The sequence below is a fragment of the Chelon labrosus genome (assembly GCF_963514085.1).
Source record: "Chelon labrosus genome assembly, chromosome: 14".
Classification (NCBI taxonomy): Eukaryota; Metazoa; Chordata; class Actinopteri; order Mugiliformes; family Mugilidae; genus Chelon; species Chelon labrosus.
Window position 1 is genome coordinate 3,412,835 of NC_140347.1, and position 23,981 is coordinate 3,436,815.

At 39.8% G+C, this 23,981-nt stretch overlaps 1 protein-coding gene across 1 annotated transcript in view; it reads left to right on the forward strand.

Moving 5' to 3' along the window:
* LOC311498921 (uncharacterized protein) overlaps positions 1-4,305 on the forward strand; it is a 225,241-nt gene extending 220,936 nt beyond the window's left edge. Inside the window, exons 14-17 of the mRNA XM_084559706.1 lie at positions 47-220; positions 343-516; positions 2,035-2,081; positions 2,316-4,305. Of these exons, the coding sequence (XP_084415832.1) occupies positions 47-220; positions 343-516; positions 2,035-2,081; positions 2,316-2,848 (928 nt within the window). The 3' untranslated portion in view covers positions 2,849-4,305. The remainder of the gene's footprint in view (positions 1-46; positions 221-342; positions 517-2,034; positions 2,082-2,315) is intronic.
* The last annotated feature ends 19,676 nt before the right edge of the window (positions 4,306-23,981 follow it).

Below are 23,981 nucleotides of genomic sequence, written 5' to 3' on the forward strand. Positions count from 1 at the left end.
ATTTAGTAAATGACAAATAAAACATTTTATGTTGATTCTTCTTCAGGCTGAGCAGTTGTAACCTCTCAGAGAGAAGCTGTGAAGCTCTGTCCTCAGTTCTCAGCTCCCAGTCCTCCAGTCTGAGAGAGCTGGACCTGAGTAACAACGACCTGCAGGATTCAGGAGTGAAGCTGCTGTCTGCTGGACTGGAGAGTCCTCACTGTAAACTGGAAACTCTCAGGTCAGGATACAGCTGGTTGTTGATCAGTTAAATCCTAATTTAAGTTCATGTTGGTGCAGAAGTTCAACATCTGGAGGATTTTCCTTCTTCTTCTTGAGTTTCTGATATTTTTCTATCTCCAGTCTGTCAGGTTGTCTGATCACAGAGGAAGGCTGTTCTTCTCTGGCTTCAGCTCTGAGCTCCAACCCCTCCCATCTGAGAGAGCTGGACCTGAGCTACAACCATCCAGGAGACAAGGGAGTGAAGCTGCTGTCTGCTGGACTGGAGGATCCACTCTGGAGACTGGACACTCTCAGGTATGGACAGACAACAGGAGCTCACACAGTGTAGGTTTGTCGGTAACACACTATGAAGCATTAGTAAAGTACTAGTAAACACTTATAAAGCATTAGTCCTACAGTAATAGATCATTAGTAAGCAGGTTATAAATGCAGCTGTAAATGTTTCATTCATCATTTATAAACATCTGTATAATGTGTTTAATAATTGTATTTTCATTCTTTACAATTGATTAGTTTGTCATTTATAAATTCAAAATTAATGTATTTATAAACTATTAAGGAGTTTTCAGTGGTCCGTAAGACAATTTACAAAGTGTAAGTAAAGGAATAATAAACTATTTAAATGTACATTTATGCATCTTATTATTGACACATGTATTAATAGTTACTAAGTGTGTTAATAGATTTACACAGTAAAGTTTAATTTTATTTGTTCAGAAAAGGTTGAGGTTTGTATTAATTACAATGTGTGAAATAAACAACAATGGAGTCTGAAAACAAAATTTTTTTGGGAGGGGGCGGGGGCGTGAAGATTTTATTATGTACCAAAGGGGGTCCCAGCAGAGAACGTTTGGGAACCACTGCTGTAATTCATGGTTAATTAAGGTCGTTCTTAACCATTTATTGATTGTTAGTAAACTTAATGTAAGTGAGGACTATTTATGCCTTATAAAGCATTTATAAAGGCTCAGTTAACAGGAAATAAAGACAAATACAACTCAGTGATACAGAACATCCATATATTTATTTCAACTTCACATTTAACATTTAACATTACATTGTTACTGCTATTCAAGCAATAGTTTAACAATTTAAAGTCAAATCTTACATTTAGAAAAACATCAATATTACAGTTAACACATCTGGGCTGTAACAAGGAATCAGTGATGAAGTGAAGACTTTCAAATTGTTCTCTGCACTGACCAGAAGTCCTGTTAGTCCAGCTCTTCATCTCATGTTGGACGTCACTGCAGCCTGTATGGATCAGCTGGAGGAAAACTATACACAGACAAATAGACATGTCAAATAATGTTATATAATATACTGAATATAACTCTTAGCACTGTTCAACAGGTCATCATTTATTTAAGGAAAAAGGCTGAACACCACAGTCATCAGATTATGTTCTCAGTGTGACAGTGTTTGTTCTTGTTTAGTTCCAGGCTTATTTCTGACAATCACTGTCAAATGAATGTACAAGTAAACTATATTGACTTGTGTAAGACACCACTGACATACATTTAGCAGGCCTTTTAACAGTTAGTGACAAGAAGGTGTCTGTTTTAGACAGAATATTAATACAAAGAATCACATTTTGGTTTCATGATCAATATTTGACAGTGGAGACTGAGCTCTGTTTATTTCTACATTTCATTATCTTTCAGACAGTGAAACATCAGAGACAGTCTATACTGATGAGTTTCAGTCTGTTTCTGTGTCTCACTGATAAACTGATGAACTCTGCTTCATGTTGAACAGCAGTTAGGACTCATGTTGGATAGAGAATCATTCTGACTGTGTTTCTTCCTCCAGGATGGACCATGGTGGAGAGCAATGGTTAAAACCTGGTCTGAGGAAGTGTAAGTTTGACTAATGATGATAAAACATCAAAGTGTCAGTTTGTGTTTAAATCCAAAGCTGATAGTTGTGGTATTTATTCATTCAAACATCACTGACAAGAGAATCCTGACTAAAAGTATCATCATTAAACTTTCTATTAATGAACAACAGATCAGTGAGTCAAGAAAGAATAAATCCATCAGATGTGTCAGATGATAAACTGCAGCTGTGTTGTGTCTTTTTCTCTCCATCAGATTTCTGTCAACTTGAAGTGGACACAAACTCAGTCAACAGAAACCTCAAACTGTCTGACAACAACAGGAAGGTGACACGTATGAGAGAGGAGCAGCCATATCCTGATCATCCAGACAGATTTGACTTCTGGTTTCAGCTGCTGTGTAGAAATGTTCTGACTGGTCGCTGTTACTGGGAGGTTGAGTGCAGAGGAGGTGTTGATATATCAGTGAGTTACAGAGGAATCAGAAAGAAAGGAGCCATGAATGACAGCAGGTTTGGAGGGAATGATCAGTCCTGGACTCTGACCTGCTCTGATCGTCATGGTTACTCTGTCTGGCACAATAACAGAGAAACATCCATCTCCTCCTCCTCTGTCTCTAACAGAGTATCAGTGTATGTGGACTGTCCTGCTGGAACTCTGTCCTTCTACAGAGTCTCCTCTGACAAACTGATCCACCTCTACACCTTCAACACCACATTCACTCAACCTCTCTATCCTGCATTTGGGTTTTGGTTACCTGGTTCCTCATTGTCTCTGTGTTCTCTGTAGGAAGGAGAGTCTTTGAAGTGACAGCAGCTTCAACTCTGAGCTTTAAATGTTGATGGTGGATGATGTTTCTCTTTGGTTTACAGTTGAATCACTGATTGTGATTTGATATCAGAATTTGTTTGGTCTTAGAAGTAGTGAAATGATCTCCTAACCACTGAACTCCTGGAAGAACTGGACTGACTTTGATGATCACTTCTATCTGGATAATCCTGGACACATGAAGATCAAACTGAGAGGTCTCATGTCTGAAACTGGTTATTGTGAATTCAGCTCTACACGTATCCTGAAGTACAAACAGTATTACTCTATATTTTCCATTTGCTGAAGTAGAAGTTTTCCTATTAAAATCTTATTCTACTCTGTGACCACACTGCTATCTAATCAGCCTTGATGATTTTACCTTGTGTAACTGTATTAATGTATTTCTCCATAATCAGTGATGTTTAATGTAACATGGAGTAGGTGACTCTTGTAAATCATAATTTAAATAATTCATCAGGTGAGGAGAAATTCTGTTTGTGCCTCAAAGGCTGGTTTCCTCTAAATCCCAGAAACTCAGGTAATACAGCATTGTGTTACTTTTGCATTGCCTCTATTATAAGGTTCCTGTGGGTCCTTGAAAAGTCTCAAAATCCGGGTAATTAAGGTTTTAAATTGTCTCAAACTTACCGTAAATTTGCTGTAGGTATTAAAGTTCCAGACGGTGCATTTAATGCCGATGGGACAGCCCAGTGTAAATTTAATGACAAATGGATATAAGAGGATTTATTTAGGAGGTGGTTGGCGCCTGCTGAGATCTTATTCTCAGCAGGCGCCAACCTCGTTCTTATACGAGGCAATGTGCAAAATGTGCACAAAGACTTTTTGGTTAGGGACCATGGGGCTCAAAGCCGTCGAGTCTCACATGAAAGGAGGAAAGTACCAGCGGTACACGGCAGCAGCTAGCCATAGCCGGGGCCAGGTTAATCCCTGCATTCAGGGGCACACTGGGGTGGCCCGGGAGTCATTGACAGACCAGCCCACTTCATGCACGGTGTGGGGAGCCAGCCAGCCAGCAACACAAGTTTCATGTACACTGAAACGTATGTACATCGGTTGCACATATTAAAGTTATGTTTCCTTAAAATGATTTATTTATGTTTAATATACTGAATTAGTTTGTTTTTAAAGAAACATGACTTTTGTATGTTAATTCAACAATTTTCTTTAATGTTAAGTGTATTCAATTACTCTATGTTAAACCAACATAATTTTTTTAAATGTTACTTTAAAGCTTTTTTATGCTTGTTATATTCAATTATCATCTGTTAAAGCAACGTAAGCTTTTTACATAAATTACACACACTGTTCTTCTGTTAAATCTACCTGACACGGACAAGTAAATCTTACACTATTAATAAGTTATAAAGCTTTTGCATACTTTGCTCATCCATTGCATGATAAAGTTATTTCTGTGCACTAATTTCTGTTACTTAAGTAAATATATTTTGTGCATCCTTCTGTCTGTCTTGGTATGTTTTATTTTGTGCTGGTGTTTTTAGTAAAGGGGGCGGCACAGTGGCATAGTGGTTAGCACTAAAGATCAGAGAAGTGAGTCAAGAATGTTTTCAGACTGTGTTTGTGATGAGGAAGATGATGAAGTTTGAGCCTACATCCTCTGTTCAAAAACTTCAAGATTATCTTACCGTATATTTCAATGAGATACTTGATCAGTTTGGGATCTAGTGAATTTGGAGGCCAGGTCAACACCTTGTGCTGTTCTTCATGTTTTTTTTGTTTTTTTTCGTTGTTCCTGAAGTGTTTCTGTGTGTGTGTCTGTGTCAGGCTGCGTCCTGCTGGGGATGGCTGCTGCCATCAAGGAGTGTCATTGCTATGGGGTGGGGGTGCCTGGTCTGGTCTAGGTGGGTGCTACATGTCTAAGTAACATCCACACCAATGAATGCCAGGTCCAGAAGTTTCCCAGCAGAACATTGAACTGTCTCTAGATGGTCAATGTTATTTACTTCTACTGTCATAATGTTGTGGCAGGTCGGATTTATTCATTTCACACCAACTTCTCCCACCTGACCTGTTTCCCACCTCATCTTCCTTATCTCTCTACTCACCTCCCTCATTTGTCTCCTTATTTATCTACAACTGCTCCATCATCTATTCTCCACCTGATTGTCTTCATTCCCTTCACCAGATCTTTCCATCACATCATAGTCTGTTTGACCTCTCCTGATATTTGACCTCTACCTGTAAATCTGCAACTTGACCTTTCCCTGATTCTTTCTGCCTTGTGTGTCTGACTTATAAGTGAATTTAAATTAAGTGACGTTTACCTGCCTGTCACAGTGTTTTGTATTGATTGCATCACAAAAGATTGTCCCAACAAAAACAACATATCAAGGATTACAACCTCGGCTGTACCTTCTGAGTCTCGTCTTGAGCCATTATGCACATGCTCATCAAAGTGGCTCCAGGCTCTTTCAGGTTAGCTTTCAGGCCACCGATGTCCTCTGGGTCCATATAGGATCAAGTCTTACTGTTACTATGTGCAACAAGGAGGTAGGACCCAAAAGCAGAACATGGTCTGATCTGAGAAAAGATCTACATAAAGTTAATGGTGAATGCAAAACATCTACTGTAATGTGTTTCTTATTGTGTTAACTCTCTGTGTTTATTGTGTTTATCTGGTTGTCATATGTCTGTGAAGTTTCTCAGTCATCCAGGTCATGGTATATCCAAAAACTGTTTAAAAAGGAACTGGACTTGTAGAGTTTAGAGAAGATGTTTCATCCGAGTAGCTTCTTCTGTTCTAGGGGACTGGTGGGAAGTTGAGGTTTAAATAGGAAACTCTGTGGACAACCCATCAGAAACTGGATTGACTTGTTTCCGTTAATGACCAGAAACTGGAGCAACTAGTATCCATTAACGGCTAGATACTTACCTGTCACTGGGGGGGTTTGTCCCTGTCCTCTTTCACTATGAATGGTGCTTTAACAACAACCCATTATCAGTCAAGTTCTACCCACAGAGTTTCCTATTTGAACCTCAAACTTCCCACCAGTCTCTTTAGAAACAACACATTTTCTCAAAAAACTCCAAAGAAAAAAAGTCCAGTTGCCATTTTTAAAGAATTTTTGGATTCATCTGGTTGTTATTCAAGGCCAGAGTATCCAGACTCTGTCACTGTTGTTCTCACATTCTGAACAAACCACTTCCACATCAGTTCTCAGAAAGACGTTCAGTGAGGAACCAAAGGTGTCAAACCACTAAAATATCATCGTATCTATGTGTTGCATCTTGGACACGGAGGGTCAGTTTTTGGAAGGTGAACACAAGTTCTGTCTCTTGATCCTATCTAGCTGCTAAAGATCTTCCTTTAGTTTAGGCACACAGCTGTATATCACAGTCTCTTTGTTATAAAACTAACAATTTGCAATTTCGCAAAGAGCGTTTCTATGTATAAAATGAACAGTAGTGGTCCCAGAATCAAACCCTGCAGTATTGCCTTGGACACAATGAGGAAGTTAGAGGTGTTAGTTTGTTTTTGCACATCACAGAACGCCAACACTGTATCTCTCTATAAGAACAACTGTTTTAGACAGTGTGACATTTATGAGAAGGAGGAAGACGTACAAGCATGATGGATGACTTCAGATGGATTAAACTACTGTCACTGATGATACTGATGCTTCAGTTTACAGGTAAGGATTCATTAACTTAACTTGTACATAAAAAGTGGATGATATATGATGAAGAGTCTCTAATATGTAGCTGAGATGAGCTCAGATAGGTTGTGTTGATAGTCCAGGTGCACTATGCTGAATGACGTAGTGGAGTGATGTGTATATCAGCGATAATATGAAGATCTCTTACAATTCAATCAATTGAGTCATATAGTTGGGGTTCAACATGTGGCTTTAAACAGATATGGGCCTATTGTAGCATAAAGATTGAGGTCCCTTGATTCATTTGGAATCAAATGCTGCACCCAGATGAATTAAAATCCTGTAAATTAAGATTTAAAATGTATTTTGATTCTCACCATTATCTGTTTTACTGTTTGTTTTTAACGGATGTTGTGGTTATAGTCGGTCATCCTCTAGCGGAACATCAAACCATACCACAGATAGAGTTAGAAACATGATCAGTGTCAGTGGTTTTTAGTTCCTGGTTTCCCTCTGTGACTGAAATAGTTTGCATAGCAGTGTAGACAGTTGCTTTTTGGGTAAATAATCAGGTTAATCTATTTTCTGTATTAATCACACTGATGGCGTGCCGTGCTTTGTGCTTGTCTGGACGGGTGACACACACTTAACCCTCCTGTTGTCTTCGTGTTTACTGCGCACCTTTTGTCCTCGGCTGTTTTGACTGCTTATAAAACAATTTTTTTTTTCACCTTTTTATTGAACTTGTTTCCAACACATTAACATAAATTTTATATTTAGTTTTGTAATTTATGGTACGATACACTTAATTTACAGAAAAGTACAACTCGTTTTTGAGTAAAAAAAAAGAAATAAAAAAAAAAGAAATTCTGAATTATTTTCACTAAGCTTAAGATCAGAGGCATATGTGTTGATCATTATCACAGGCTGGTATATGTCAATGTTCAGGCAGGATATTGTTTTGAAACCTTTTTGATTTTTGAATGGCAGCAAATAGTCACACCGGTTGTCCTCCCGGGTCAGTTTGACCCAGGCTGTTTCAGTTGGTTCCAATGCATAATGTGTAAAATGATCACACCATTCTGTGTTACATATTTATGTCCTACTTCATGACAAGTCATTATCACACATTTTAATCTTCTTTTAGACATGTTTTATGAAAATAAACCTAATTTACAAGATATTATTAGTTATTTGGCATAACTACTGATTAGTATATGTAAAGCATTAGTCGGGATACCCCAAGGTCAAAATTGACTGACGCACTTGTTTTCATAAATAAGTGAGTAAAGAAATATAACTTGCAAAGTGCAGCATTTATTTTAAAAACTCTTTCTTTGATCTTCTTTATAAAATAATAAACACAGAAATACATTGGAATGTGTGTGTGTGGGTGATGTGTGTACGTGCGGGTAGGTGTGTGCATGTTTGTGAGTGTGTGTGTATGTATGTGTATACATGAATATGAGTGTGTGTATATGCGTGTGTGATGGTGCGTATGTCTGGGTGAGTATGTGTGTATGTGTGCGTGCATGTGTGTGTGTATACGTGTGCATGTTTGGGTGGGTGTGTACGTGTATGTGTGTGGGTGTGTTTTTGTGTGTGTATGTGTGTATGTGCGGGGGTGGGGGTGTGTGTGCGTGGAGGTGGCTGTGTGGATGTGTGTGGGTGGTTGCATATGTTTGTGTGGGTGTGTTATAATTGTGCTGAAAACCACAATAGTGTGACCCATTGCACCACTAAATATGACCGGGTCAAATTGACCGGGGAAGACAACCAGTGTTATAAATTTTGATAAAACACACATAATTTAACAAATATAGTCATAATTAATTTGAGCTGTAAAGAGCATAGCAGGAGACCACACATGTAATTTTCAGGCAATTACATGGAAGAAAACCAAAGTTATGACAGTTTACATTTTGAAGTTGGGTCAAATCAACCCGAAGACAACAGGAGGGTTAACAGATTCAGATTCAGATCTGAATCTATTAACCTTCCTATTATAGGAGGGTTAATAATGATCTGATAATTCCTATTTTACTACACTTTTCGTTTCTGGAACAAATCCTTGTTTTCCTTTTGCTGCTCTTGGAGGCCATTTTTTCTTTTATTTTTTTACCTTTGGATCGATCCACTTCTCCTGTCTGAGGACAATGTCACTCGTCCAGCATGACTTTCTTTGACTCTGCATCGTGACATGTATCATAGGTTTCAGTTGGTTTATGGTTGAATACACTCTGACATTAATAGATCAACATGTTTGTTTCTCTGTCATATTCTCAGGAGCACTAAGCAGACAGCTTCTCCTCTACTTCACTGTCAGAGATGGAGATGACGTCACTTTGTCTTGTGAGAATTTGGTTGATAATCAACAGAACTGTGACAGTACTACCTGGTTGTTTGCTGGTTCAAGAAGCACAGCAGCAGTAGAGCTGGTTAATCTTGGACGGATCAGATCTAATCCAGACAGACTGAGTGTTACAACAAACTGTTCTCTGGTTATAAAGAAGGTCACAGTTGAGGATGTTGGTCATTATGTCTGCAGACAGTTTGACAAATCAGGACAACAACAAGGTCCAGATGCTGAGGTTGATCTGTCTGTTGTAACCAGTGAGTATTTCTATCATAATGTTTTCATCTCAAAGTGTCTCATTAGAACAACACACTGAAACATGACAATAACTATGTTTAGAATTATGAAGTTAATCTGAATAACTTTGTCTTTCTCTTCCAATCCATCTTCACTAGTGACTGAACACGAGGACAATGATCAGGTGAATTTAACCTGCTCTGTGAAGACACGTGAACAATGTAGACATTCAGTGAAGTGGCTGGATGGAAATCAAGATGTTTGCAAAGATAACAAGGATGTAATAACATCTCAGTCTTCCTGCTCTGCTTCTGTCAAGTTTCTGACTTCTCATTACAGTTACACGTCAAGGTATAAACTCTTTAAGTGTCAAGTAACTACAAGGAGAAATGAAGTTCACATTTTTACCTTCAGTCGTTGTCCATCAGGTGAGAAACAAACCAACTTGGATCTAGAGTTTTAATAGTAGATCACATACAGACAAGTTCTCAGTGAACAGTTTGAGTTGTGTTATTTTCTGCAGGTGAGGACACAACATCAGTGACATTAGCTCCAACTGAGATCAACACAAGAGTTGATGCAACAGAAACAGAGGACATGTCAGCAACATCCCAGTGTAAAGTCTCATCATGTTTCTGTTTCTCTTTCCTCAGTACACACATGTATTTCTCTCCTGAAACATGTCTTCAATGTCTTCAGTGTCTTCAGTGTCTTCATTGTCTTCATTGTCTTCCAGGGTGGTGGAGGTCCATCATTGTAGCTGTGGGTTTAGCAGCGCTCTCAACAACTGTTGTGGCCGTCGACATTTGGACAAGAACTAAAGGTGAGGTGATGAATATATATGAACTATATATATGAACTAGAAGTCTGGATGAACCTGGATTATCACTGTGGAACATGGAGTTAACTCCTTCTCTTGTCTTTTTTTTTTTTTTGGGAAAGAGTTTTGAAACTGAATGAAAAGTGTTTTTTTTTTGTTTTTTTTACTGGTCTCATTAAAAATAAATCAGATGACTGAAGTGTATCGTCAGTGGCATCTTCATAAGGTCAAGTTATTTAGTGATGTAGATCTTAAGATCAGAGAAGTGAGACGGGAATGTTTGGTTGGGGGTTAATATTTAAACATTGATCTGGAAGATCTCTGGTGTGCCCAACAGTGTATTTGAACCTGTGCTTATCGTTAGTTTGAATTACTATTACATGACTATTACAAGTCCATTTTTAAACACTTTTTGGATTCATCTGGTTGTTATTCAAGGCCAGAGTATCCAGACTCTGTTACTGTTGTTCTCACATTCTGAACTCAAACCACTTCACATCAGTTCTCAGAAAGACGTTCAATGAGGAACCAAAGGTGTCAAACCACTAAAATATCATTGTATCTATGTGTTGCATCTTGGACACTGAGGGTCAGTTTTTGGAAGGTGAACACAAGTTCTGTCTCTTGATCCTATCTTTAAACAAAACTGCCTTATTGCCCATGTTATGGCCCCTGCCATTTCTGTCCTGTCAGTTCCCAGGTGTGCAGATTTACCTGTAGAGACTCATCACCACGCCCCTTCAAAGGACCAATTGGTTGGGGTTCCTATTTAAACGTCGATCTGGAAGATCTCCTACAGTTTGCCTGACACTGGTGTGCCCAACAGTGTATTTGAACCTGCGCTTATCGTTAGTTTGAATTACCTCTGAAATGTTTAGTTATTGAAAGCTTTGTTAATAAAGCACTTTGTTTTGTTGTCTAAGAGCTTTTGGTTCACTCTGATTAGATCTTGTTTGTATAGTCACTTTTGGGATTGGGGTGTTGTTTATTGATGTGTTTTTATTTTGGTTAAGGAGTTAGGGTTTCTTTTGAGGTTTAATTTTTAGAAAGGACTCGGTCTATATGTTTAGTTTGGTTTTCTTTTATTAATTTTTTTTTTTTTTTTTCCCACACCCCTTGTCCAGCCTTAGTGCTGCACTTTCTGTTAACCTTTAATCATTTCACAATAAACCTTAATTAACAAATTTGTCCTCTTCCTTTTTATAATACGTCAAACACGTCACTGTCACCTAGGTTTCACACACAATATAAAAGTGAAAAATAATAATGATGACAATTAAGTATTATAGTAAGAGAAAGAAAAATATTAGAATGAAAGAAAACATTATTTACAAAATGTCATCCTCGTTGTCAGAGTCAGAATCTGAGTTGGAGAAATGATGGGGAAGTAAAGCTTCTCATGTTTTACCCTGTGTTTTATTTTTCTGTTATTTCTGCTTTTATTTTGTTAACCATTTCCTTTTGTGTCATCGTTGTCTTGTCCTTCCTGTGTGTTCCTGCCTTTGTGATTGTCTTCTCTGTCCTGATTGTTTTCACCTGTGTCTCATTTCCCCAGTGTGTATATATTACCTGAGTCTCCCTTAATCCTTTTTCACTTCGTCTTGTCTTATGCAGTTGAACCAGCTCTGTCTCAAGCCTTGTTCTGACCAGGTGTTAGTTTTCCTTGAGTTAGTGTTGTTTTCTTTGTCCATTGAATATTTTGTTATTTTCACCGCGGATCACATTTCTTATCTTTATCGTTATTCGAGGCCAAAGCATCCAGACTCTGTCACTGTTGTTCTCACATTCTGAACAAACCACTTCCACATCAGTTCTCAGAAAGACGTTCAATGAGGAACCAAAGGTGTCAAACCACTAAAATATCATCGTATCTATGTGTTGCATCTTGGACACTGAGGGTCAGTTTTTGGAAGGTGAACATGAGTTCTGTCTCTTGATCCTGTCTTTAAAAAAACTGCCCCCTTATGGCCCCTGCCATTTCTGTCCTGTCAGTTCCCAGGGGGCTCATGTACGAAGACTTGCGTGGATTTCCTTCTAAAACGTGGTGCACGCTCAGATTTAGAAGCATTTAGAAGCATTTTTCCTTTGTACATCCCAATCGAGCATACCTGATCCCTCCCTGTCCACGCCCCTTTTAAATATGCAAATTATATTTAAATTGACCCTCCACCTGAGATTCCCCTCTCTACGCGATCAGAAAACGAAAACATAAGAATGAGTAAGACGGGAAAGAAGAAGAACTTCACAGAAAGCGAATTGGAGACGCTACTCACTGGAGTGGAGATGCGCAAAAATGTCATCTTTGGCATCACGTATGATCTGTACACTGATCGAATGAAAATGTTTCCTGTTGACATTTACAAATTCATGCGATGGCGCTTTTATATCAATGTGTGTGCAGTCGATAGCTCTGATTACATTCAGAAAACAGTCTCTCGCTGCAGATTGCTCTTTAATGTTGACCTGTTCAGATGCATTGTATGGGAATCTGATATACCTGGCTGACATGCGGATAATTCCGTCCCACACTGCTTGCATGGCTCTGCTCAGGGTCGACCGGCTCAGTCCCGATCGGTCGGAGTAATAGTTTTCACATTTATGACAGTTTCCCGGCATCACCTCTAAGTGTCGCCAAAGGATCGACATCTGTAGAATCCAACGTACGCCAGCCACGTCGTTGGCGTTGGCACATACAAAGTTCCCGGACATTTCACTCTTGATACATCTGAACTTTTCCGTGAGCGAGTATGTACGGAACGTTTTTGTACGCACGCAACCTTCGTACATGAGGCCCCAGGGGCCTCATTTATCAACCGTGCGTAGAAAAGGTTCTAAATTCTGGCGTAGGAATGAAATTTAGAATGTGCGTTAGTACAAAAAAATCCGTATTTATCAAACATGCGGACACTGGTCGTACGCACACTAGTAAGTAATCAATGATGATAAATCCCACCTGTTCTTTACTACCGTGCTCGTGCATGGTTAGGGTCATTTGCATTCAGAAACGCCTCCAAATGACCATATATGGTAGCAGGAATCCCTTCAAAAATGTGTGAATGGAGTTTTTACCCCCTCGCCGAAATCATGGCAAAGAGAGCGAAGAAGAAGAATTTCACGGACGCTGAGATTGAGGTACTTGTGGGAGAGGTAGAAGCGAACCAAAAAATATTGTTTGGAACATTGAATGCGGGTGTGACCAACAAAAGAAAAACTGCTACCTGGGAGAAAGTGACGACTGCTGTAAATGCTGTTGGGTCAGAGGAAAGATCGCAATCTGAGGTAAAAAAGAAATGGTTCGATATCAAAATCAGAGCCAAAAAAAAACTCACAGCACACAGACACTAAATATCTGTAACCGGAGGAGGACAAACTACAACTCAACTGTCACCAATGGAAACACGCATTGCCAGCATCATCGGAGACACAGCATTAAGCGGTATTATTCCTGATGGAGACACAGACACTCTCCCAACAGCTGTACCATCGACCAGTCACACTGCAGGTAAAATAAAAAGCTCTGGACTGAAGTGTTTCATAAACATTTATTTAGACAGTGTAATTTCTGAATTTGAAATGAACGTGACAATCGTGATATTTCTTCAATAACTCAGAAAGTCAAGCCAGCCCCGCCTGCCCTCAGGAGCCGGTGGAAGAGCCGGGGGAGTTGGAGGAACAGGAGCAGCCGGGCCCATCCAGAACTCATTCTTCGTTCTGACGGAGGCAGTGCTGCAAAATCAACAAGACACCACCAAATCCATAAAGGAAATAAAGGATCAGCTGACCAACATCGCAAATACTCTACTGCAAATAAACGAGTCACTGAAACAGATTGCTGCATGCGCGTCACAAATGTTAAATAAACAATCTTGAAACTGTTGAATGATGTTGACATTATTTGTCCCACATACGCTTTCGATCTGAAATTTCTCACTTTTCAAAGATTGGCTAACAAGCAGACTTGCCTAAAATGTCTGTATGAGTCTCTCTCTTGTTTGAATGGCAGCGGCATTAGGGGGTGGGAAAGGCTCTGCGTTGGCCATGGGCTCGTCTGCTCGGGGGGGTCCCTGCAGAGGGACGCCTCGTCTGATGGCTAAATTATGCAGCACACAGCAAGCCAAGATGATGTGGCAGACTTTTTCAGGCTTATACTGAAGTGTCCCCCCCGTGCTGGACAGGCACAGCCATCGGCCTTTTAGCAAGCCTATTGCGCGTTCAACTACTGTTCTTGAGCGCGCATGGGCCCGGTTGTAGTGCTGCTCCTGCAGGGTCCTTGGGTTGGCTACGGGGGTCATCAGCCACGTCTTTAGTGGATATCCACGATCACCTATAGAGATATTATAATAAACCATACGAAGCCCAGAAAATACTTTTGAAATGTTGTAACACTCACCAATAAGCCAGCCATCGTCAACACCTCCTGCTTGGAGGCGCACACCCACAGAGCTGTTCTGCAGAATGAATGAGTCGTGCGTTCCTCCAGGCCAGGTCGATGGCGTGAAATCCTCGTTTTATCGTGACTTGTTGGTCATGTGTGTATGGGAACTGGATGTAAATTGAGGCCAGAGAAATTATTGCATCCAACACTGCCGGCATGATTCTGCTTAGTGTTGGCTGCGAAATGCCGCATATGTCTCCAATCTCACGCTGAAATGTTCCGGTGGCCAAAAATCCCAGGGTGGACAGGAGCTGGATGTGCACTGGGATGGCTTTGGTACATTTTGTCTCTCGCTCCAACACGGGCTGTAAATCACGGCATAAATCCATTTAAATGTTTTTGGGGAAGCGGTACCTGCTGAAAAGCCACTCTGTGTTCTGACTGAACAGATCAGCACGGTCTTTGAAAACGCGCTCCCTGCGGAGCATACGGTTCTCCAAGTCCTCCAATAGCGCAAGATCAGCCATAATACTTGCATATGTACTTGTCAGACTTCTTTTAAGGTTGTTCTGTCACAGCTGTGTTTTATAGCTTATCACACCAATCATTCAAAATGTCTGCTAAATTACTAATTGATAAATTGTATTAATTACAGGCAACAGGGAACATGTGTGAAGTTTGACATTGCTTAACGTTGTGACTCCTTTAATGGGTTCTATTTGTAGTTTCACTGTTCTACCACTAGATTTTGTGTGTACGCATGGTCAGAGTTGTGCTTAAATTTACGCACGTTCCTAAGCACAAGTACAAGTTGATAAATTCCATACTTTGCGTGGGAATGTTCGTACGCACTCATTACGCACACATCTGTGCGTACGCACGGTTGATAAATGAGGCCCCAGGTGAGCAGATTTCCCTGTAGAGACTCATCACCACGACCCTTCAAAGAACCAATTGGTTGGGGTTCCTGTTTAAATGTTGATCTGGAAGATCTCCTACAGTTTGCCCGACACTGGTGTGCCCAACAATGTATTTGGACCTGTGCTTATCGTTAGTTTGAATTACCTCTGAAATGTTAAGTTAGTGAAAGCTTTGTTAATTATGCACTTTGTTTTGTTGTCAAAGAGCTTTTGGTTCATTCTGATTAGATTTTGTTTGTAAAGTCACATTTAGGATTGGGGTGTTGTATATTGATGTGTTTTGAGTCTGGTTCTTTTGAGGTTTCATTTTTAGAAAGGATTCGGTCTATATGTTTCTTTGGTTTATTCAGCACCCCTTGTCCAGCCTTAGTGCTGCATTGTCTGTTAACCTTTAATCATTTCACAATAAACCTTAACAAAAAAGCAATTCTACCTGGTTTTAATGTTCTTCCCTCACCCCCTAACAGAGCTGGGTCGTAACAGCACACATTTATCTTAATAAACAATCTTCACACATTGTCATCTTCCTTTTGATAAGAAGTTAAACACGTCAGTGTCACAAATGCATATATACATTTTTTTACATAGATTGCGCCCTGGGCGGTCCCCCACATTGCCCATAGCAAAAACCGGCCCTGATGATAAATGATGAAGAGTCTCTAATATGTAGCTGAGATGAGCTCAGACAGGTTGATAGTCCAGGCGCACTATGCTGAATGACGCACTTGAGCGATGTGCATGTCAAGAATAATATGAAGATCTCTAACAATTCAATCAATTGAGTCATATAGTTGGGATTCATCATGTGGCTTTAAACAGATATGGACCTATTGTAGGATGAAGAGTGATTCAAATCCAGGTCCCTTGATTAATTTGGAATCAAATGCTGCACTCAGATGAATTAAAGTCCTTTAAATTAAGATTTAAAATGTATTTTGATTCTCACCATTATCTGTTTTACCTTTTGTTTTTAACGGATGTTGTGGTTATAGTCGGTCATCCTCTAGCGGAACATCAAACCATACCACAGATAGAGTTAGAAACATGATCAGTGTCAGTGGTTTTTAGTTCCTGGTTTCCCTCCGTGACTGAAATGGTTTGCATAGCAGTGTAGACAGTTGCTTTTTGGGTAAATATTCAGGTTAATCTATTTTCTGTATTAATCACACTGATGGGTGCCGTGCTTTGTGCTTGTCTGGATGGGTGACACACACTTAATAATGATCTGATGATTCATATTTTATTGCACTTCATTAAGTCAAAGTTTCTGAAACAAATCCTTATTTTCCTTTCGCTGCTCTTGGAAGTGGGCGGCACAGTGACGAGGTGGTTAGCACCGATGCCGCAAAAAGGTCCCGGGTTCGAATCCATGGGCCGACTGGGCCTTTCTGTGTGGAGTTTGCATGTTCTCCCTGTGTCTGCATGGGTTCCCTCCGGGTACTCCAGCTACCTCCCACTGTCCAAAGACTGCTGGTTAGGTTCATTGGTGAGTGTGAATGGTTGTCTGTCTCGCTGTGTTAGCCCTGCAATAGACTGGCGACCTGTCTAGGGTGTACCCCTGCCTCTCGCCCAATGACAGCTGGGATAGGCTCCAGCAGACCACCACGACCCTTAACAGGAATAAACGGGTACAGAAGATGAATGAATGAATGAATGAATGAATGAATGCTGTTGGAGGCCATTTTCTCTTTTATTTTTACCTTTGGATCGATCCACTTCTCCTGTCTGAGGACAATGTCACTCGTCCAGCATGACTTTCTTTGACTCTGCATCATGACATTCATCTTAGGTTTCAGTTGGTTTATGGCTGAATACACTCTGACATTAATAAAAACATGTTTGTTTCTCTGTCATATTCTCGGGAGCACTAAGCAGACAGCTTCTCCTCTACTTCACTGTCAGAGATGGAGATGACGTCACTTTGTCTTGTGAGAATTTGGTTGATAATCAACGTAACTGTGACAGTACTTTGTGGATGTTTGTTGGTTCAAGAAGCACAGCAACAGTAGAGCTGGTTATTCTTGGACAGATCAGAACTAAACCAGACAGACTGAGTGTTACAACAAACTTCTCTGGTCATAAAGAAGGTCACAGTTGAGGATGTTGGTCGTTACACCTGCAGACAGTTTGACAAATCAGGACAACAACAAGGTCCGGTCCGGTCTGGACACACTGAAGTCAGAATCAAGCCCTGCAGCACTAATTTGGACACAATGAGGAAGTTAGAGGTGTTAACTTCTTTCTGCACACACTGAAAAGAGACTAGTAGTCAATACAAGGAAATGACATCACAGAACGCCAACGCTGTATCTCTCTATATGAACAACTATTTTAGACAATGAGACATTTAGAGAAGGAGGAAGAAGGAGAAAGACGGACAAGTGTAATGGATGACTTCAGATGGATTAAACTACTGTCACTGATGATACTGATGCTTCAGTTTACAGGTAAGGATTCATTAACTTGTGTACTTGTACATAAAAAGTGGATGATATATGATGAAGAGTCTCTAATATGTAGCTGAGATGAGCTCAGGTGGGTTGTGTTGATAGTCCAGGCGCACTATGCTGAATGACGTAGTGGAGCGATGTGTATATCAGGAATAATATGAAGATAACAATTCAATTCTGTAACAATTCAACTGAGTCATATAGTTGGGATTCATCATGTGGCTTAAAACAAATATGGGCCTATTGTCAGATACAATTCAGTTCAGTTCAATTCAATTTTATTTATATACCTTCAATAACAATACAGACTGTCTCAAGACGCTTTACAACATCCGGTCTGAAACTTGGTCTGAAACCCCCAGAGCAGCCTGAAGGCGACTGTGGCAATGAAAAACTCCCTTTTAACAGGAAGAACCTTAAGCTCATATGGAGGGACCCATCTGCCTAAGGCCAGCCAGGTAGAGACAGAAAGGCCTAGGCTGCATCGTCCCCCAGCAGCCTAGGCCTATTGCAGCATAACTAAGGGATGGTTCAGTCCAGCCCTAACTTTTTCTGGATCAAAAAGGAAAGTCTTAGTCCTGACCTTAAACGTAGAGACGGTGTCTGCCTCCTGAACCCAAACTGGGAGCTGGTTCCACAGGAGAGGAGCCTGATAGCTGAAAGCTCTGCCTCCCATTCTATTTTTTTGAAATTGTAGGAACCACAAGTAGGCCTAAACTTTGAAATGGAAGTGATCTGATGGGATGATCTGGTACAATGAGGTCTTTAAGATATGATGGAGCTAGGCCTTTAAGGGCCTTGGATTGAAGGCCTTGAAATTCGATTCTAGATTTTAAAGGGAGCCAATGAAGAGAAGCTAAAACTGGAGTAATATGATCTCTCTTGCTAATTCCTGTCAATGCTCTTGCTGCATTTTGAATCAGTTGGAGGCATTTTAAAGAGCTACAGGATGGATGCAGATCCATTCAAATCCAGGTGCTTTGATTCATTTGGAATCAAATGCTGCAGTCAGATGAAGTAATAGCCTCTAAATTAAGATTTAAAATTGATGCTCACCATTGTCTTCACATCCTCACAATGTTTTAGTGTCTGCTGTTGATGAGATGTTGTGGTTATTGTCTGATGATTCGTATTTTACTTCACTTCATTAAGTCAAAGTTTCAGGAACAAATCCTTATTTTCCTTTTGCTGCTCTTGGAGGCCATTTTCTCTTTTATTTTTACCTTTGGATACAATAACTTTTCCTGTCATCACAAGAAGCTCTTCTATTATGATGATTGTTCATTACAAGATCTTAGATAAACCAAGGTAGCCATGTTATGTGTTGTCTCTGAGGTTAGTTCAGTCTTGGGCGGCAGTGGCACAGTAGGTAGAGCGGGTTGTCCATGAACCAGAGGGTTAGCAGTTCAATCCCTGAAATGTGCCACATGCCGAAGTGTCCTTGAGCAAGACACTGAACCCCCAGTTGCTCCCAGTGCGTGGCACTGGTGAGTGCTTGTGTGAACTAATGGGTAGATGTGTCTGTGACTGTAAAGCGCTTTGAGTACCAATAGGTAGAAAAGCACTATATAAAAGCAAGGCCATTTACCATTTACCATCTTGACAGTCAGGGATGAGGAACATGCGAATACACTCTGACATTAATAAATTAACATGTTTGTTTCTCTGTCATATTCTCAGGAGCGCTGAGCAGAGAGATTCTCTCCTACACTGTCAGAGATGGAGATGACGTCACTTTGTCTTGTGAGAATTTGGTTGATGATCAACGTAACTGTGACAGTACTGTTTGGATAATTGTTGGTTCAAGACACACAGCAGAAGTAGAACTGACTGATCTTAGACAGATTAAATCTAATCCAGACAGACTGAGTGTTACAACAAACTGTTCTCTGGTCATAAAGAAGGTCACAGTTGAGGATGTTGGTCGTTACGTCTGCAGACAGTTTGACAAATCACGACGCCAGCAAGTTCCAGATGCTCGAGTTGATCTGTCTGTTGTAACCAGTGAGTATTTCTATCATCATGTTTTCATCTCAAAGTGTCTCATTAGAACAACACACTGAAACATGACAATAACTATGTTTAGAATTATGAAGTTAAGCTAAATAACTTTGTCTTTCTCTTCCAATCCATCTTCACTAGTGACTGAACACGAGGACAATGATCAGGTGAATTTAACCTGCTCTGTGAGGACATATGACGAATGTAGACATTCAGTGAAGTGGCTGGACGGAAATCAAGATGTGGACAAAGATAACAAGGAAGTAATAACATCTCAGTCTTCCTGCTCTGCTTCTGTCAAGTTTCTGACTTCTCATTACAGTTACATGTCAAGGTATAAAGTCTTTAAGTGTCAAGTAACTGCAGGGAGAAATGAAGTTCATCTTTTTACCTTCAGTCATTGTCCATCAGGTGAGAAACAAACTAAGCTGGATCTACAGTTTTAATAGTAGATCACATACAGACAAGTTCTCAGTTCTTGAGTTGTTGAAGTTGTGCGTGGCTGTGCATGTGTGCCGCTGAACTTAGGGCATGTTGCAAATATGAAGTAAAAATAGATAAAGATGAATGTTTGTCTTGCTGTTTGGTTTGGAGGTGCAACAGATAAAGGTTTTAGACTAACATCTAAAACATTTTTTTCGATGGCACGCGATCTACCCGCAGTTTGAGTTGTGTTATTTTCTGCAGGTGAGGACACAACATCAATGACATTAGCTCCAACTGAGACCAACACAAGAGTCGATGCAACAGAAACAGAGGACGCCTCAACAACATCCCAGTGTAAAGTCTCATCATGTTTCTGTTTCTCTTTCTTCAGTACACACTTGTATTTCTCTCCTGAAACATGTCTTCAATGTCTTCACTGTCTTCAATGTCTTCACTGTCTTCATTGTCTTCATTGTCTTCCAGGCTGGTGGAGGTACATCATTGTAGCTGTGGGTTTAGCAGCGCTCTCAACAACTGTTGTGGCCGTCAACATCTGGACAAGAACTAAAGGTGAGATGATGAATATATATGAACTAGAAGTCTGGATGAACCTGGATTATCACTGTGGAAAATGGAGTTAACTCCTTCTCTTGTCTTTTTTTAGGGAAAACGACACAGACGGGTTTGAGTTTTGAATCTGAATGAAAAGTGTTTTTTGTTTTTTTACTGCTCTTATTAAACATGACTCAGATGACTGGAGTGTAACGTCAGTGGCGTCTTCACAATGTCAAGTTATTTAGACTGATGGAGATCTAAAGATCAGAGAAGTGAGACGGGAACGTTTGGTTGGGGGTTCCTATTTAAACGTTGAGCTGGAAGATCTCCTACGGTTTTCCCGACACTGGTGTGCCCAACAATTTGAACCTGTGCTTATCGTTAATTTGAATTACCTCTGAAATGTTTAGTTAGTGAAAGCTTTGTTATTTAAGCACTTTGTTTTGTTGCCAAAGAGCTGGACTCTGATTAGATAGTGTTTGTCACATTTAGGATTGGGGTGTTGTTTACTGATGTGTTTTGATTTTGATTAAGGAGTTAGGGTTTCTTTTGAGATTTCATTTTTTAGAACAGACTCTGTCTATATGTTTAGTTTCATTTTGTTCTACAAATTTCTTTGTTTTGTTCAACAACCATTGTCCAGCCTTACACTGTAACAAATTGACTGTAGAATTTACAGTAAATACCTGGCAAAAAAGTTGCCAGTAAAGTATTGTAAAATTGCTGTGGATTACAGGATATTACAGGATAACTTGTACAGGTTTTTTATTGTATATTAATTACAGCAATTTGTTGTTTTCAGAAAAACAACTATTAACTGTAATGTAGTTTACAATATTATCTTGTATTCTATTCAAAATACAGGTTTTACCTGGCAACTAAAGTTGCCAGTAAATAGCTGTAAATACTTCACAATACAATATGTTGTTGTGAATGTTTTTACAGTTAACTTTTGTTTTTCACATTAGCAGCTTTGCAAAATATGCATGAGACCAGGCTTGCTGTTACTCCAGAATTCTTCAACATTGCATTAGATTTCCTTCACCTTCACAAAAAAAAACAGAGTCATAGCTGCAACAAAACAAAACTTTTATTACAACTCAATAGTTTTACAACATGTATCAGAACTCAGCTTTCATATGACATGGTGTTTGTATCGTTAGCATGAAGTAGCTTAATAGCTAGCGCCGATTTTACGGACGTGCTCATTCGATTTGGTAAAAATGGTATCATGAGCTTTTAGCTTAGCACGTGGGTGCGCTGCATTAATATGTTGCTACATGGTTAGCATGCTCTTACAGGGTGTATTATACAGTATGTGCAGCTGCCCTCGGTACCGGGGGCACTCGGGTTGAGAAGACTGAATCTTTTTTAACAGTTAACGTCAGGTTCAAGGCACGGCTTAGCTAAAATAAATAACCATTACACTGTTTCGCCTGGGATTGCTTGTTGTCACACAGCGGTGAATTGTTTTCGTATTTTCGTGGTTTCCTGTTTTATTTTGAAAGTCTAACTCTCCTCTCGTTTCAGGTCACTTGCCCTTCCTCTTGTGTCACCGGTCTGATTGTCTTCCCGATTCCTGATTGTTTCCACCTGTTCCCCATTATCCTCCTGTGTATATATGGTCTGCGTTTTCCCCTGTCTTGTGCCAGTGTGTCACGTATCGTGTTGTTGATTCCTTGAGCATACCAGCCCACGCATATCAAGTCATAGCTAAGTTTTTCGTTCTTGATTAATCATTGTCTCGTTTTTGCCTCCTTGGAGTGATTTTTGTTTGATACTTTGTTTTGTCTGTGATAGCTTTGTGTTCGAAAAGAATAAATTATCTTTGCCTTTTGCTACCTCTGCGTCTGAGTCCTCCTCCTTTTCCTGGCGTGTCACTTGTTCTCTGAAAACTCTCTCGCTAACTTTCTCTGAGGACATGCAAACCAGGCTGATAACTTACACAGTCAACTTTATGAATCACATTTTAATTCTGTAGGATATTTACGTTCAACTTAAGTTTTATGGATGAGTGTTTGGTTCTGAACACTGCGTTGCTCCTCTGCTTCCGACATCACCTGTGCGCATGTGCTCTTCTTTCAAATCCGATATCAACAGTATTTAACTGTAATACGCATCATCTACAGTCAGAATACAACTTGCCTGTCATTTTACAATATGTTACTGTGGGAAAATGCTGTAAGCTACTGAAATTATTTTGGACCCATGATGCATTATGATGCGGTATACAGTTATTCTTTGTAGAATGACAAAACAATAAGTTACTGTAATTTTTTACTGTTGAAATTACAGCAGTTTGTTACAGTGTAGTGCTGCGTTTTCTGTTAACCTTTAATCATTTCACAGTAAATCTTAATTAACAATCTTCACTCATTTTTATAAGACAACAAACACGTCACTGTCACAAATGCTCCGAGGGAATGGACACAAGTATGGACCAGTATATTACAGTATCATCTCTATATAAGTGGATTTTTGCATTAAAAATATTTTAATCAAGACTGTTGGTAAATTTAATATGAACAGGAGTGGTACCAGGATTGATCCGTGGGGCACACCATAGGATAAACTGAGGAAGACATCTGTCTGCCGTCGGTCTGGACACACTGAAGTCTGTCTGATCTTATTATTTCTGTGACTCTTGTACAGTCTGCACAACCTTAGCTGAAAGAGAGACTAGCAGTAAGAACAAGGAAGTGACATCACAGGAAGTTAAAGCTGTATCTATTCTAAATAAAGAACTATTTCAGACACTTGACTCTTATGAGGATGATAAAACCCCCGGCCCTAGTTGCTGTTGTACATCCACAACAACCTAACTAGTTTCTATGAGTGAGTAGTTTTACTCATCACCTGTCACTCTTTATCAATGTGAATCCTGTCTCTTTACTAACAAACAATATCCATAAAAAGACGAAGGGCTGCATTTTTGCACATATTTATGTTCACTAACAATCTTCACATGTTTGTCTTCTTCTTCTTCTTCTTTTAGGGCCTCAAACACATCACTGCCACAAATGCACCACGGGAGTGGGCACCGTGTCTTACTTCAGTTTAGGCACAGAGCTGTATATCACAGTCACTTTGTTATAAAACAAAAAACTTTGCAGTTTGGCAAAGAGTATTTCTATGTATAAAGTGAACAGTAGTGGTCCCAGAATCAAACTCTGCAGCACTGACTTGGACACAATGAGGAAGTTAGAGGTGTTAGTTTATTATTGCACACACTAAAAACAGACTAGTGGTCAATACAAGAAAGTGACATCACAGAACGCCAACGCTGTATCTCTCTATAAGAACAACCATTTTAGATAATGAGACATTTAAAGAGAAA